This window comes from Crassostrea angulata, chromosome 3, assembly GCF_025612915.1.
Source record: "Crassostrea angulata isolate pt1a10 chromosome 3, ASM2561291v2, whole genome shotgun sequence".
Taxonomy (NCBI): Eukaryota; Metazoa; Mollusca; class Bivalvia; order Ostreida; family Ostreidae; genus Magallana; species Magallana angulata.
In genome coordinates this window covers 11,676,295-11,691,940 of record NC_069113.1, presented here as the reverse complement: position 1 = coordinate 11,691,940, position 15,646 = coordinate 11,676,295, and the positions used below count along the sequence as shown (strand labels likewise).

The following is a 15,646-nucleotide window of genomic DNA, read 5'->3' as shown; positions in this document are numbered from 1 at the left end:
TTTAAATAAATTTCTCTCATGACAACAGTATGCATGTTCCATTCCATGGAGCAATTTCCGCGGTTCTATTGAACTGGCACCCTTTACTGAATTGTAAAGAAGGAAGGACTTCCTGTAACAAGGACCGGGTTCCTGTTTCTTCCTTTAGCAGGAAACGGGCAGGTGCTCCTTAATGATAAACTCACCCCGCCAATCAATAGCAACTGCAGTACAGGTATCTGTCCAATACTGATGGGAATCCAGGGGGGCTTTATTGGACTGATTTACGACACCTTGAAACTAGAGGTCTGCTTCGGATAGTCAGCTGAAACCACAGCAGATCTCTCGGAAACGGGGCGATATAATCCGGGCCGTTTTCTTATAATGGTTATCCGCGGATCTCGAGGAGTTTTGGAAATCAATGAAGGAAACCAACCTGATACGCTTTCCATTTCCTCCAATGGGGGATTTTTTTTGTTATTTCAGTGATGCGAAAGAAAGGTTTATTTTGGAGACCAGTATCAGAATCACCTTTAATAGTGATGTAATAATGTCATTAATTGTAACTGGCTGCATTTTTATTGCTGTTGATAGCTTTGCAAAACTTAGCAAAATGTCAATTAAAAACCATGCATTCAGACCAGAGTTTTGCAAGATAACACAAATTATTTTCATATGTGACTCAACTTGAGACATTTAAGCTAATAAAATTAATCAACATTCAATCCTTTCCAGATACAAAGTTTGTCTTGCAGCCATAAAACCCATTCCGAAATTAAATAGTTGCCAAATATTAACTATATCAGCTATCTTGCCAAAAATAAAATTCTCTGCAACTTAATTCCCACAATGCTTTTGAAATTCCTTACTTGGATTATCATATCAGAATATGTAAAATAAGATTTTATCTGTAGTCATTAATGATATGCTTAAAGGGCAAAAGCATTAAGATATAAGATTCTATATGTCTTTTGCTTTATGAAGGTAACTACTGTATCTGATATTTAATACATATTATGCATCAAATTCAATAAATATTATCTCTGCATATCGTTTTAAGTATATATCATACATTCAAGTGATACGAATAGACTTGTTCATTTTCCCATGAAACATGCTAATGTATGACAGCCCCATGGTGATATGTTGTCTGAGATTTTGATTATTTCCTTTGATTAAAGATGTGTGTGGTAGGTTAGAGCTTCAAGGTAACATATATAATTCTGAGAGAGAGAGAGAGAGAGAGGGGGGGGGGGGAGCCTACAATTATGTTAGTTGTATTTGCATTTTATCAACAATACCAGTCTTATAAAACAGAGCAAATGTCCTTTCTTCCTGCAAGCAAGTAATTACCTAAGCTTTCTAAAGTCTCATGGAAGCAGTACTATAACATAGAAAATAGTTTCATTTGAAGTATTGTCAAACAAACATCAAACAATTTCATTAGGAAATGCATCACAACCAATGTCTCTGTGGAGCCTGAAGCTGTTTAATGGGAAATCTTAGTGCTGGCAATACCTGTAAGGAATACAAAACTCCTACAACAATCACCTTCTTTATTGCAAAGACTTAATCAACAAAACACTTTTTTGCATACATTTGACAGGCTTTAATGAAATTGAACACTTCTGATTGTCATATTTCACTAGTTTAGTTGCAATGAAGGTACAAGTATTCGCAGCATTGTACATAACTAAAAATAGATTCTCCTCACAAAATAAACCACAAAAAATTCGAAGTTTTACCCTCTTCTTATTTATTCACTTAAAAATATTTGTTGCAAAACCCATAAAGTGAAGAACATACTTATTTTTCACAAACTTAAAAAGGAGCTCTTCAGACATGTGGAGGGAGAAAGATATGGGTCATTACTAATTACAGCCAAGTATCTGAAGGTGCAGTGGCTTCTTGTTTTAGCCAGGTCAATTAGCACAATGCTTGTAATACAAGTGATAAAGAGATGAAAGTCAATTATATTTACTGGTTTAGCCCCCTGTGCTTAGTAAAGATTTATGGGGTTGTTTGAGGATCAAAAGCAGCCACAGAAGAGGTAGATCATATGGATAAGAAAGAAGAAAGCTTGGAAATCATTTATATACATATCTGCCGAGACGTAACATGTTTTATACACATTTTGCTCACAGCATAATAGGGCACAGTTCTATATTGCAGATTGCAAACAACTGTTTATCAATCTATACTGCATTTGAATTCAATATCATTTAATCCTATTCTAAGTATATAGGTATTGACCTTTATAATTAATTGGCCACAAATAGAATAAGGGGATGAGAGACATCATCTATTCAGACCTATATTGCATTTTACATTTGATGTAAAGTTTTCTCTTTTACTGTGAATTACTTGAAATGGAACTTGCAATCTTGTATCATGGGACACAGCGAGTATTTTGAGATCCATGCAGCATTAGTCAGAAAAATAAGTGAGAAAGTACACCCTCACTACGATTTATTGTTCTAGAATCTAAGCAATGAAAATGGCAGTTGCTCTCATCAGTGGAGACATGTCAGCCATAGGGTTGATGTAATTGTACCCAATCTGGCTGTAAGACAGCATGACTTGGCACAATATTCTTTTTAGCTTAACAAATAGTTTCCTCTGTAGACATATTTCTCCTAACTGCATTATTCAGTTTTGGTGAATGAATTTACACCCCTTCTAAAAAAATCTCCCTTCACAAAAAGCAAAAAAAAAAAAAAAAAAAAGACAAACAATATTATGAATAGGAATAACAGAGCCCAATAATATGATTACCCAATAAACAGAGTGAAACTTCATAACTGTATACTGCTTAAAATTGAATTGAAGCATATCTTTTCAATGTCTAAGCTTACCAAACAAACCTTGAATAATTTACTGAAAGCCCCTGGATATGATCCAATTAACAGAGCAAAGTAAATGAAGCAAACCTATTCTAATATTTAAAATAATTTGTAAATGAATTGAAAGCCGTTAAATAGAAATATTTCCAATATTAGTTGCTGGCATTCAGTGTTTTATTAGTACCTTCGAACCCTTTTTTTTCTAACCAAGTTCATGCAGGCATTTTTTAAGCCTCAGAATAAATCATTAGGCAGGTTACTTAGACCTTGTAGTTTCACAAATGATGATGCAGCATTGACTAAAGACACTTTTGATGACTGCTATTTTTGAAGAACACATGTGGCATATATTCCTTTTCCTCCGTTACCCCCCAAAAACATTCTGATCACCACTTATATTCACATCAAGGTCTTGAGAATGTTTGCTCTCATTATTTTCTCTTATCTGGATCAGCAATATGTTTTCAATGATCAGGTTTATTTATCCAAAACAGATAAGATAAAGGGTCAATTAAGCAATATTGCAAAATTAAATTATAACTAATGCAGTTAAGAATTTAATCAGTAACTTGCTTTGTTTTGCCTTGAAAAAAGAAACAAAACCAGAGCACACATTCTGATTGCACCAGGCTGAACTGTGTGGTCTACATGCTTAGTCTAACAGCCTCACTGACCCTTTTTAATAGCAGCAGGGGAGTGTGTGCTAGCAACAGCCTCGTAATTAGAGGTGTCTAGACGCTAATTTTTCTATTAATTGCTTTGCAATAACTACTGATACATGACTGATTGATGCATATTTAACAGTTTTGTTGTTATATTTAGTTTTGTCATTAAAGCATTCATTTAAATTGTGTAAAATTTCAGACAAAAACTTTATCATGCAATAATCTATAATTACATGCATGCTCATTCAAGTACATGTACCTCTGCTATTATATACACAAATGATCATTAAGGTACCTTTGCTATTATCCACATATATGCTTTTTCAGGTACCTCTGATATTATCAACACACATGTTTATCAAGGTACTTCTGCTATTATCCACATAGGTGCTCATTTAGGTACCTCAGCTATTATCAGTATGCATGCTCATTCAGGTACCTCTCCAATTACCCACATTCATGTTCATCTGAGTACCTTTGCTATTATCCACATATATGCAGGTACCTCTGCTATTATCGTTATGCATGCTCATTCAGGTACCTCTGTTGCTAATACTGTACATGCTCATTCAGGTACATATGTATTTAAGCTATTATCTAATCAACATGCTCATTCAGGTACATCGTCTATTATCCACATACATGCTCATTCAGGTACATCGTCTATTATCCACATTCATGCTCATTCAAGTACCTCTGCTATTATCCACATACATGCTCATTTAGGTACATTCGTACCTGTGCTATTATTCACATTCACACTCATTCAGGTATCTCTGCTATTATCCACATACATGCTCATTCAGGTATCTCTGCTATTATCCACATACATGCTCATTCAGGTATCTCTGCTATTATCCACATACACGCTCATTCAGGTATCTCTGCTATTATCCACATACATGCTCATTCAGGTATCTCTGCTATTATCCACATACATGCCCATTCAGGTATGTGTGCTATTATCCACATACATGCTCATTCAGGTATCTCTGCTATTATCCACATACACGCTCATTCAGGTATCTCTGCTATTATCCACATACATGCTCATTCAGGTATCTCTGCTATTATCCACATACACGCTCATTCAGGTATCTCTGCTATTATCCACATACATGCTCATTCAAGTACCTCTGCTATTATCCACTTACATGCTAATTCAGGTATCTCTGTTTCTACCTCTCTGCTATTATCTATAAACATACTCATTCAGGTACCGCACACTCTGGTACCTCTACTGTTATTCACATATATGCTCATCTGGGTACCTTTACTATTATCCATATACATGCATTATTTAGGTACTTCTACCATTATCCATGTACCGGTATATGCTTATTCAGGTATCTCTGCCATTATTCACATACATGATCATTTAGGTACCTCTGCTATTATCCACATGCATGATCATATTGGTATATCTGCTATTATCCACATACATGATCATATTAGTACATCTGCTATTATCTACATACAAGATCATTCAGGTACCTTTGCTATATACTTTTTCAGGTAATGTTGCTATTATCCACATACATAGTCATTCTGGTACCTATGCATTTATCCACATGAATGAGCATGAGCAATGTGAATACATGTACTATTTTTTCTCATATTAAGGGAAATCAACTTTATTATCTTTCTCTTCAATATATGATACATGTTAGAATTTCTGGTGCTTGCTGCTATGTATCTCGGTGTCATGATAACAATTTTCCAAGAGTGTCCTTGAAAGATGCAGACATGTTTAAAACATCATAACTCTTAAAAAGCATTAGGACTGTAAGAAGTGAGATACAGAGAGATCAATGGTCTGATAGTTATATATGAGGGATTAGCCAGCTTGAGCCTTCGGGGTGCACACTACAGCTGTGTAAGCAATGGTAATCCAAGGTAAAGATTCAGCAACAACGCAACATATGGGCATTCTATCTCTGACATAAACAAAAGGCATTATATTGAATTGGACCACAATGACAATAAAGCTAAGGCCAATTTAACAATTTATTACTGTGATTTCGGCAACAGATGTATTTGCTATACAGTAACTGAAATAGCAGTGAGCATCCCAATAAGAATGTAGGCAACAATTTGTAGACAATGACACAAATTTTGTTGTGACTCCAGGTACAACCATTAACCTACATTGTATAACTGACTCAGTATATCTAATGGTCACATCTTGCAATATAATCAATCTTTCAAGATAAAATGTGTGGAGTATCAACATTAAGGAAATTAAGATACAATCCTATTCACTGTTATGTGTTTTGTTAAACTAAAATTGTTTGGATCTTTCTTTTTTTCTTTTTCTGTTTTTTTTTAAAGGGCTGGGGGGGGGGGGGGGGGGGTACAAATTGACTCTACATGAGAGCTAGAAAGAGAAAGAGATAGAAAAGAAGATTTGTTTGGTTATAAACCCATGCATAGTAAAAGCAAATGTTGGTAAATTATTTACAAGCCTGTTCATACTTAAAAGCTAATGTGAAAAATATTTCTCCCACAGAGTACTCAAATTTCTAACAAATTAGGATAAAATTGCATTAACAACAAAATACGCAATCAATTAACAGTCAGATAATCCTTGGTTTGTCCCCATTTAGAAAGGCGTATTGAATAGTCAGCTCAGAAGATGGGATATATAAAACTACCATACATTTATAGAGCTATGTAATGATTGTGGCTTGTGTCCGAGTGGCAAAACCCATCATTAGAAAGAAATGAAGTGAAAGAGATAATTTGTATACCTGTCAGAATTCAAGTGGCCCCATATCGACTTTTATGGGGTGAGAGATCAAGGTATATGAGTCTGCTTTACCTGACCAAGCCTCTGAGCAATTACCTCAGAAACAAGGTGAATGATGTACTTTTTCTTGGTTTTTCTGGAATTTATACTGGATGACACCGTGCAAATCAAAACAACTTGAGAAATCTGAAATACGCTTTTAATGTGCTAAAATCCTGCATGTTAATTAGGAACTTTTTGGCAGTAATATCATAACATTCTTCTTTCCCATGCGCTGCAAAACTGCATTGCTAATGAAAACAGCTAGACTATCTTAGATTCTGACTGATAACATCACATTACATGTATGATATTGTAGAGGAAGCTTATATGACTATGGGAAATGCATTTTTTCAATTATATTATCTATAGACTTTAAATTAAGAATATTCAACTTCAAGTGATTAAGATATTGTAATAAGTTCACTTTAGTCCAAAAAAGACAGTTTTAGAAAGAAAGTATTAAGATTTCTCTTGACTTTGAATTATGGACCTGTTGAGATAAGCATGCACATTGAAATGTTTGCTTCATTTTGTTTCTTTCATAATGAGAAAATATTGATATAATTCAAAAGGTTCTTTGTTAAATCTGCAGAAAATAACTGATGACTAGACATAATTGCCATACCACTTTTATCCCACCATGTCTCAAGAAACAACATTTTGGCAGAGAAATCTCAGAATTGTCACAGAATTGTGCCAATTTCAGACAGAAAGACAGACAGGGTGACAGCATTTCATGCAGATGAAGGTGTTTCCTATGGTAGTGCCAAAACACAAAGGCACATAGCATTTCTCATGGATGGTTCCCATCATTTAAAAAAAACAATTGACCTTGGGCAAGGCCAAAGTAAATAATGTCTTTGAGACTGCCACCTTCCCATAATATTTATCACTGCTAATATCTCCTGCAGGAAAAAAATGAATGTGTTTGTATATTTGGATAAGTCTCACTCCATCTGGGCCAGTCATTAACACATCTGGCCGGACAGTACACAGCCTTCAGTAATTCTCATTGGTGAATATGAATGACAAGACAATGCTTTATGGAAAGATATGCACCTCCAGAGAATCTCTTTAAATGCACCATTCAGTGACACATATTCTGATAAAAAAGGATTCTTGAAATATTATTTTGTATTCTTTTGCATTGCTTTTCATGCAGTGACAATTGGCAAAGCATTGTGTTTGGGGAGGGGAGGGGCACCAAATATAATGTTGAAATTTTATCACACAATATGAAAACATCTTGTATTTAAGCTTGCTCTCATAATAGGGTTTCTAAAAAAATCTTTGATGCAGACAAATGGAAAGACAGAAAGGTCAATCACTAGATATTATCTTCTGTTGTTAAACCAAATCCTTGTAAAGTCAACATGCAATTAAAGACATACAAGATTAAGTGCTCTTTGAAGCACAAGACAGTGTGTGAGAATTGTGTTAATTTTAAAACTTCCTGTCAAATAATAATAGGATATAAAAAAGTAAACATTTGGTCTTGCAGACTAATCTTAAAGAAACTAATCAAGCATAACTGATTTTTGCATTGGCTTCGAAATGCTGATTTGCATTTTCCTTTGCTATTCTCCAAGATCAGCTGTCATAATTGAAAAATAGCATGTCTCTTGATCTCCTTTCAAACAAAATAATTTCAATATGCATAATATGTAAAGCAATCAACCATAAATATATGACATGTGGTATGGGGATTTTTTTTTTGGTATGGTTATGACTATAACATATTGACAAATTTTGGACTTCCAAAAGTGTTCATGCTGTTGTTAATGGTTACCAAGGTGCGCTATGGGAACCTGATGGCTCCCGATCATCTTGAGATGATCTCGAGCTGAATGCCCAGCACTGACCAGACAGTATTTATTTAGCTGTCCAGACTCATCTTATCTGTTGAAGGGATTGGTCACCAGGGGGCTATCACCTATCATTACAGTCCCATTAACACCAAATCACTGCTCCCTCTGCCCTGTCGTAACTGTCCATCACCGGACCGTGAGTGGATCTGCAGCTTCCTCCAAGCTTTTGAAGAAGTAATCCCTGCTACCTAACTCTGTATTTCGCTAATGTTTTGCATGCTTTGCTAGGAATTAACAGAAAATTATATGAAGATTATAGATGTTTTAGGAATTACTGCAAACCAATTAAACACTAAGTCAAAAGTTCAAGCTACATTATCAGTGTCTTTGAGCAAACTGAGGTCTCAAGCTCTTTGAGTTCTTAAGATTATTTAACATTTAGTTGCTAATTTTGAGGCCAAATGCTGTGAATTGAAGATTTTCTGAACAACCATTGAACAAAGATAAAATTTGTTGAATAAACTTTCCAAAAGTTTTTGATGTTTAAACTGTTTCCATCATTTTACTGCATGGTGGCAATCAAAGGTGCTACAAACGACTTCACTTTAAAGGAAAGTAGGTTTGACCAAAGTTTGTACATGCCACGAAAAAGACTGGAGTGGGAGTTGTTGATATTTAAGTGCACTTGATGGGGTTATTGTTGTCAACTCAAGCCATATCCAAATCCTGGGAAAAGTAAATGGAGTTAAGGGAACCCCTTCGTCCTCTCTTATTGTCCTACCCGTAAGAATGATGGATTGCTAAGTTTGTCCAACAATTATCTGAATGTCATCCATGGTTTAAAGAAAACCAGCAGATATTATAATGATCACAGCTAGGCAATCCTCCGGAAATTGTTTGAGAATTTCACTTCATAATTGGTAGATTCAGTAACATTATAATGCATTGATTTTTTTCACAAGGTGGAAATTGGCAGAGCATTTACTGTAATGTGAAAGTAAAAAAGCTTTTATTTGAGTTTCTATTAACACCAAACTAATATGTTTCTAAAGACCGCATAAAAGATGTAATATCAGAAGCCTTAATAAAGAGTTTTCTAATTGCTTTCGTTTCATTATCTGTTTTCAATCAATCTTTCCCATTTTTTTTTTATGTTTAACAGTATTTTCAAAAGTATTTTTTACCATAGAACTTTAATGTTCTACAGTTATCCCATCCAAGCCATTGTTACATATGTCACAATAATTGTATCAATAGAAATGTCAAACGAATAAAAAAAAATTAAAGAAATAAAAGAATATGAAAAAATTCAGTCCAAAAAACCCCCCACAAAGCTGCTATTAGTAAGTGATGCCACTTAATTACTAAATACAGTTTCTTTTTTTTTTACTTTGAAAGTTCAGGGCATTTGAAAATAAAAAATGAAACATCTTGAGCAACCCTACTGTTCCGTTAATAATTTACAACGTAAAGCTGTTGAATAAATCTGCCTTGTCATGTTTGTAGGTCTTAGAGTCATTCTTAAGAGTTTTTCAAAAAAATTCTTTCGTTTATAAAAATAGCCATTAGAGTTGATTGGATAACAAGTTGATGGAAGCTCAGCACTTCGAGCTCTGTCAGCAGACTCGTAGAACTCATCTCGCGAGCATGTGCCCCATTTGTCTGACATAACTTCTGGCAATGCTCACTACTCCATTGATTATATTCTTAGCTGGATCAACTCCAATTCCAGTAACTTATATCTCTTCAAATACTTTATGAAATGTATATAGGTTTGCCATAATTCACAATCTAATTAGAGCACAATACCTCACCAGCAACAGTGGGGCTTCGTTTACCTGTGTGTGCAGTTTTTTAAACATTGCTGCAGAATGAGAATTGATCAAGTTCATTTTCTGCAAACCAATTATTATATTTACATGTTCTTAAATGCACTTTTTGACCTGCACATACAAGTTTGAATCATACTGGCAGTCAAATCAAATATTTATTAGATATATCTTAACATCATAAGGTAAAGTCTATTAAATCATTAAATCTTGGTTGTTTAACTTTTTGAAGTTGTAAATTAATTAGAACAATGTTTTCACACTAGGCAACAATATTTTTTTTTATGTATATGTTCAACAAATTATTCATCAAATTTTAATGCAAAATCTTGTTTTTCTGCTTACAGAGGTCCTATACCCTTATTCTGGAAGCCTGGGACCAAGATACAATGGCTTGTAAGTGATTGCTTGTTCTCAATAATTAACCACATTGGTGATAAGAAATTAGAATTTGTTTGTTAATAAATGATAATAACAGAGGTATGGAGTGCATTCAGTGGAAATTATCAATTGCTTTCAAATTTCCTCTATCAACATAACATAATCAATAATTTACCAAGACAACCTGAATATCGAGATAAAAATCTCAATGCCAGTGTAATAATTGAGATAATACACCCCCAATTTAACAGACTAGCGTCCTAACTCAAGTGTGTCCATTGTAAAAATTTCTCAAGCTTCGACAGGGAATACCAAAATGGGCTTGCGATCTGCATGGTTATCCACAGGTATAGATACTGGTACTTGCATCAGATGTTGCAACAGTGAAAACCTGAATTTCTGTCTTCAGTCAAACGTTATTTACATGTACATCCCTCTTATTTCACCAGATAAAGTGAAAATTTATCATTGTCTTCAAGCAACATCTACCTAACAAGCAGATGCTGAATCAGAAAGGAAGACCAGTTTTTTGGCAGACAATTCTCATGGCTGCCATGTTTTCTTTCCCATGCATTTTGTATCACAAACTTTATGGGCTTTGATCATGATAGCTTATAATGCATAAGATAAAACATTTTGCTGTAATAAAGAACATTGTGGAATTTCTCAGTTCTTCATAAATACTCCTTATCACTCTGAGCTTTCTGTTAGCTTGAGACTACCTGGATATCTCAAACACGAGAAATGGGAGAATGCTTCGTAAACAATTAGGCAGGTTTTAAGTCATGCCAGTAAACATTAAAACTAAAAAAATTCAGATTTTATAGAAAGTGAAGAGTTCCGATGAAACTGTAGCGATTACATAAATATAAATAATGGATAGCGGAATTTTCATCAATTTATCTACCAAGAGCGTTTGATGCCATAATACACAGCAGGGGAATTACTTTGCCATTTATTTAATCAGCAGCAGAAGTATTTTTCTTGTAGTAAATAGTATTCTTGTAGTAAAAACTCTGCCAACATTTTTTTTTTTTACATCTACATGCATTTATTTCTCTTCCCTTTTCTTACCCAGTCGAGTCTTTTCCAGTTCTCCTGAATAACAATTGCTCTACCTGGAAAAGACAGGTTCTATGGTTCTATGGCATGAAAGATATCTTTTGTGTGTCTGATTAAAATATTTTCTTTCGTTTATCAAGTCTCTCTTTCCATTTCTTAATGCTTTTCTCTCTCTAAACAGATAAATGAAGAACCTTATCTTCCAACAGCTGTCCACAAATTCACCCCTCTCAATTTAAAAAAAAAATGATTGTTTGATTTTTAACTGTTTGGGAAATTCTCAGTTTCGTGGTTCCCTGGTTTAGGAAGATAATAAAAGCCTTACAATACAGTTAATGGAACTCCATGTTTTCTTAAGTTCCTGTCCTCCAAATAGCCTCACCCAAAAATTTGAAAGGATTCGGGGAGATAGAGAAAATGATAATGACGAAGACCGTTTATCTTCAAACCACTGGTTCCCATGCATTCTTGAGAGCATGCCAAACTATGCATAGTCTTACATTAAAACAATCACCAACATGTATAATTGCTGTTTAGTAATTTCAGCAAATAATTTGACCGAGGAATATTCTCTGATGATTCTAAAATTGCAGGAATTAATAAATCAGCAAACCAATATGCATGGTAATCAAATTATAAGAGATGCATAGTTTGAATTTTTCAAAGCAGTTGTATTTTTCCCATTGACCATATATCACTGACTTGCCTCACCATAAGACATCAGAAAGCGCACAATTCTAAGGTATATATGTATCCAAAACCTTTCAAGAGCTTGCCACTTTGAATTATGTTCTGCATGTTTATGGGGGCATATAGATAAGGGAAATACTGAAATATTTCAAATAAAACACTAATAAAAAGATCAAAAAACATATAAACTGAATTCTATTGACATAGGTGTAGAGGTGTGGAACCAATCTCTTATTTCAAGTTTACTGCTCTAACCATGTTTGGATTGCGCTCTACTTGACATCAAAATTAATATCTTTCATATCAAACACAATATATCCCTTTTTTTTCATTGCACTTGAAAAACTTTTGATGCAGAAGATTCTTGCATATAATGGGTCTACAGGAGCCATGGAACAAGTATGTTTGGATAAGATCTTAAAATTCAATCCCCCACTATTTCTTGAGCCATATGGCTCCTTCAATTTTGATTTCTCTTATTATTTAATCTCACTTTGCATTAGAGCTCACTCTTAAGTGATGAGTCTATTGATAATTAATGAGATTTGGAGCAAGTGATTACAAATGAGTAAATGCACTTTTGATGTTGAGAATTCTGGGACTAGAATTGCATTTCCTCCAAACGAAGTTATCTCCCTTACAGGGGATAAGGAACATCAGCTCATAATGTATCATATGTTGCGATAATTTTACATTATCATATGTTCCATTATTTATGGATATATCATAGACATTAATCTTTGATAAGATTTATCGTGATCAATGTAAAGGTACTAGGACACACTTTATGGAAAATATTCCAGATGATCTCAATTATTCATTTGTGCAATAATCTATATACATGCTGTAATAATGACAGGTGTTTCAAAACAGATTATAACTTCTAGAGAAATGCCTCTAATTGCTTTGGAAGACCATTCCTACGTACTAGGTGCAAGAATTGCAATTGAAAAATGACTAAAATTAAAAAACTGATCTATCATGAAATCTAATTGATTCTCTACTCTGGCCCTATGAAATATGATCATATAGCTAGAAAACATTAAGACCAATAAATGGTGATTTTTTAATCATAGAGAAGATTCCTTATAATGTAAGGTGATGGTCTTCTCCAATTCCTCACACTTTTCAACAGTCAAAATAACAGCCCATTCAGCTAGTATGGAGGAATGGGGTTTAAAGATCCAAATCATCCGTGATAGTTATCTCCCATCTGACAAAAAAATGGTGAAATGTTGGCTGCCCAGACAGAGGTGATAGAGACATACAAAGCCTATATGACACACTCAGATCTAATCAAGGACCAGTTAACTCAAGGACCAACTGCTTTGATGAGCCAAACATTCTCATGACATGCGAGCATTATTCAACCAACTATTCTGTGTAGAACTCTTAAATTATTTACCCCCCCCAAAAATCACCACCCAAGAATGCAGGTCCCTTCATATCAGCCTAATCTAAATTAGAAATATGATAACATGATTTAGTGTAAACAGCTCATTACAATAAATTCAATCTACAAGTTTAACTAGTCTTTTGTTGTTCATGTCACCAGTTTGGATTCTTTAAATGTCCCCTGACTTTGCACTATTGCAGGAAGCCATAATTCAGTTACCGTTAATCACATTCGGCTGATTAACAAACAGTACACAAATCTATTATATTACTTCAGATTTTCTTTGAGACAAATCAAATGTTCAATCATTTAATTTATGGTCCTTAAGGGGAGGCCTATGTTCAATGATCAGCACATGGATGAGGACTTGTCCTCTCTTTGGAGTTTTTGTTTCAATCTGAAATATTTTTGCTCATAAATCTTTATCCTTTTGATGGCCTTTTGAGTCATGGTGATTTGATAACCTCAACCTCTGTCCATGCAAAATATGTGAAATGTTCTGCTACTCTTTATTTGACCAAACCATTGATGAGCAAATTTCAAAGAAAATGAACTTTGTAACTTCAAAACAAGATGAGAAAACCTTGAGAAAAAGGTAAAAATAAGCCTTCAATGGAAAAAAACCTTGGTTAGTATACTTTGATTAAAACAGATGTGGTAGCAAGTGTATTAAACTCCATCCTCCATGTCTCTCCATCTCAGTCAGACAAATGATTGTTTTAAAAATATGGTAATGGCTGTTAAAAGAAAACTTCAGAACCTGCAGACGCTGAATTGCATCTTTTATTTTTCTGTGAGCTACATCATTGCTGATGTTGTGAAATTTAAAGTCTGTAGCCTTCAAGCACCTGTCATAGGATCACCTTATAGACAAGTGAACCAAGTCTTGGAGCCTAACTCGACTCCAATACCTGTGATGGTAGTTAAATAGACAAAAAAATATGTTAGCTTTGCAAAATTAACTGACAAAATGCCTCAGATTTCAAAATTCATCAACTGTCAATGCATTTAATTCAATGAAACATTACATGGGCTGGAATTCATGAGAATTGGCAATTGGTAGAGTGCAAGGGTTTGTAAATTGGGTTTTGTATAGATACAATGGACACAATTGTTGAAAGAAGACAACTTCAGGTAATCATCAAGGAACTTGAACCTATTGATCAGGTGCTGCCTTGTTTACCTCAGTTTCCTTCTTAGTTTAAAAGTTCACATATGTTTGCTTATACACCAATCATAGAAGGCATGCTTCTGATTCCGTTAGAGCTGTGACTTTTCGGACAACGGCCCCAGTCTACAATTCCATAGAAAACAATAGGCTGTGATCAGCTTCCATCAAGGATGACGTTGATGGCCCAAACAAATAAATCCATCAAAAACTGCATCATCAAGTTGATCTGCGAGGCCTGTCATTTATGTCTCACTATACTTACATCTATATACTTAACTTTTACAGATGGTGGTCAATTGATCGAGCGGGCTGCCCACTCTGGCATCATTCTGCCCGGTCAGGACTGGCACACCATCACCCACAACGGTCCAACAGCCAGCCTCATATACAGAATCCGCGTGGTGTGTGATGACCATTACTACAACACAACCTGCACCAAATTCTGTCGCCCTCGGAATGACCACTTTGGACATTACACCTGTGATAGAAATGGAGACAAGGTCTGCATGCAAGGTTGGATGGGAAACAACTGTGAAAAAGGTATTTTGTTTTCTTGAATATTTTTCTGAGGATAGTTCTATAAACACCAGTTTTTTTCATTGATGATAAAGCATATCATCTGGTATTTGGAACCTGTTCCAATAATTATGCGATTTTATACACATGGCTAAGGAAAATTCAGGTGTGTTATGCATTTTGTGAATTAAACACAGCATTTTGCCAAATCTCTGTATGCTGATGATAGAGATAGATTGGAAGGCAAGGTTTTGAGTGTACAATATGATATACAATTGTATGACAACAGCTTCTATTTCAGGGAGAAATTATTTCAGTTCTAGTGGTCTTTTGGGGATATTGTATCTACCTAAAAGCTTTCTATCACATTCAGTGAGACCAATTTTTGTGACTTGTCTAGAAATGTTTGGTTCATAAAGACATATTTCACTAAGCAATAAAAGTTTTTCAGGTTTTATGTTGGTATGAACTACAGTACAGTTGCGATGATGTGCATTAATCCATAATGACCTAAA

General features: G+C 34.6%; 1 protein-coding gene across 1 annotated transcript in view; it reads left to right on the top strand.

Annotated features, from left to right (window-relative positions):
- LOC128175373 (protein jagged-1b-like) overlaps nucleotides 1-15,646 on the top strand; it is a 38,450-nt gene that overhangs the window by 3,079 nt on the left and 19,725 nt on the right. Inside the window, exons 2-3 of the mRNA XM_052840939.1 lie at nucleotides 10,263-10,311; nucleotides 14,901-15,155. Of these exons, the coding sequence (XP_052696899.1) occupies nucleotides 10,263-10,311; nucleotides 14,901-15,155 (304 nt within the window). The remainder of the gene's footprint in view (nucleotides 1-10,262; nucleotides 10,312-14,900; nucleotides 15,156-15,646) is intronic.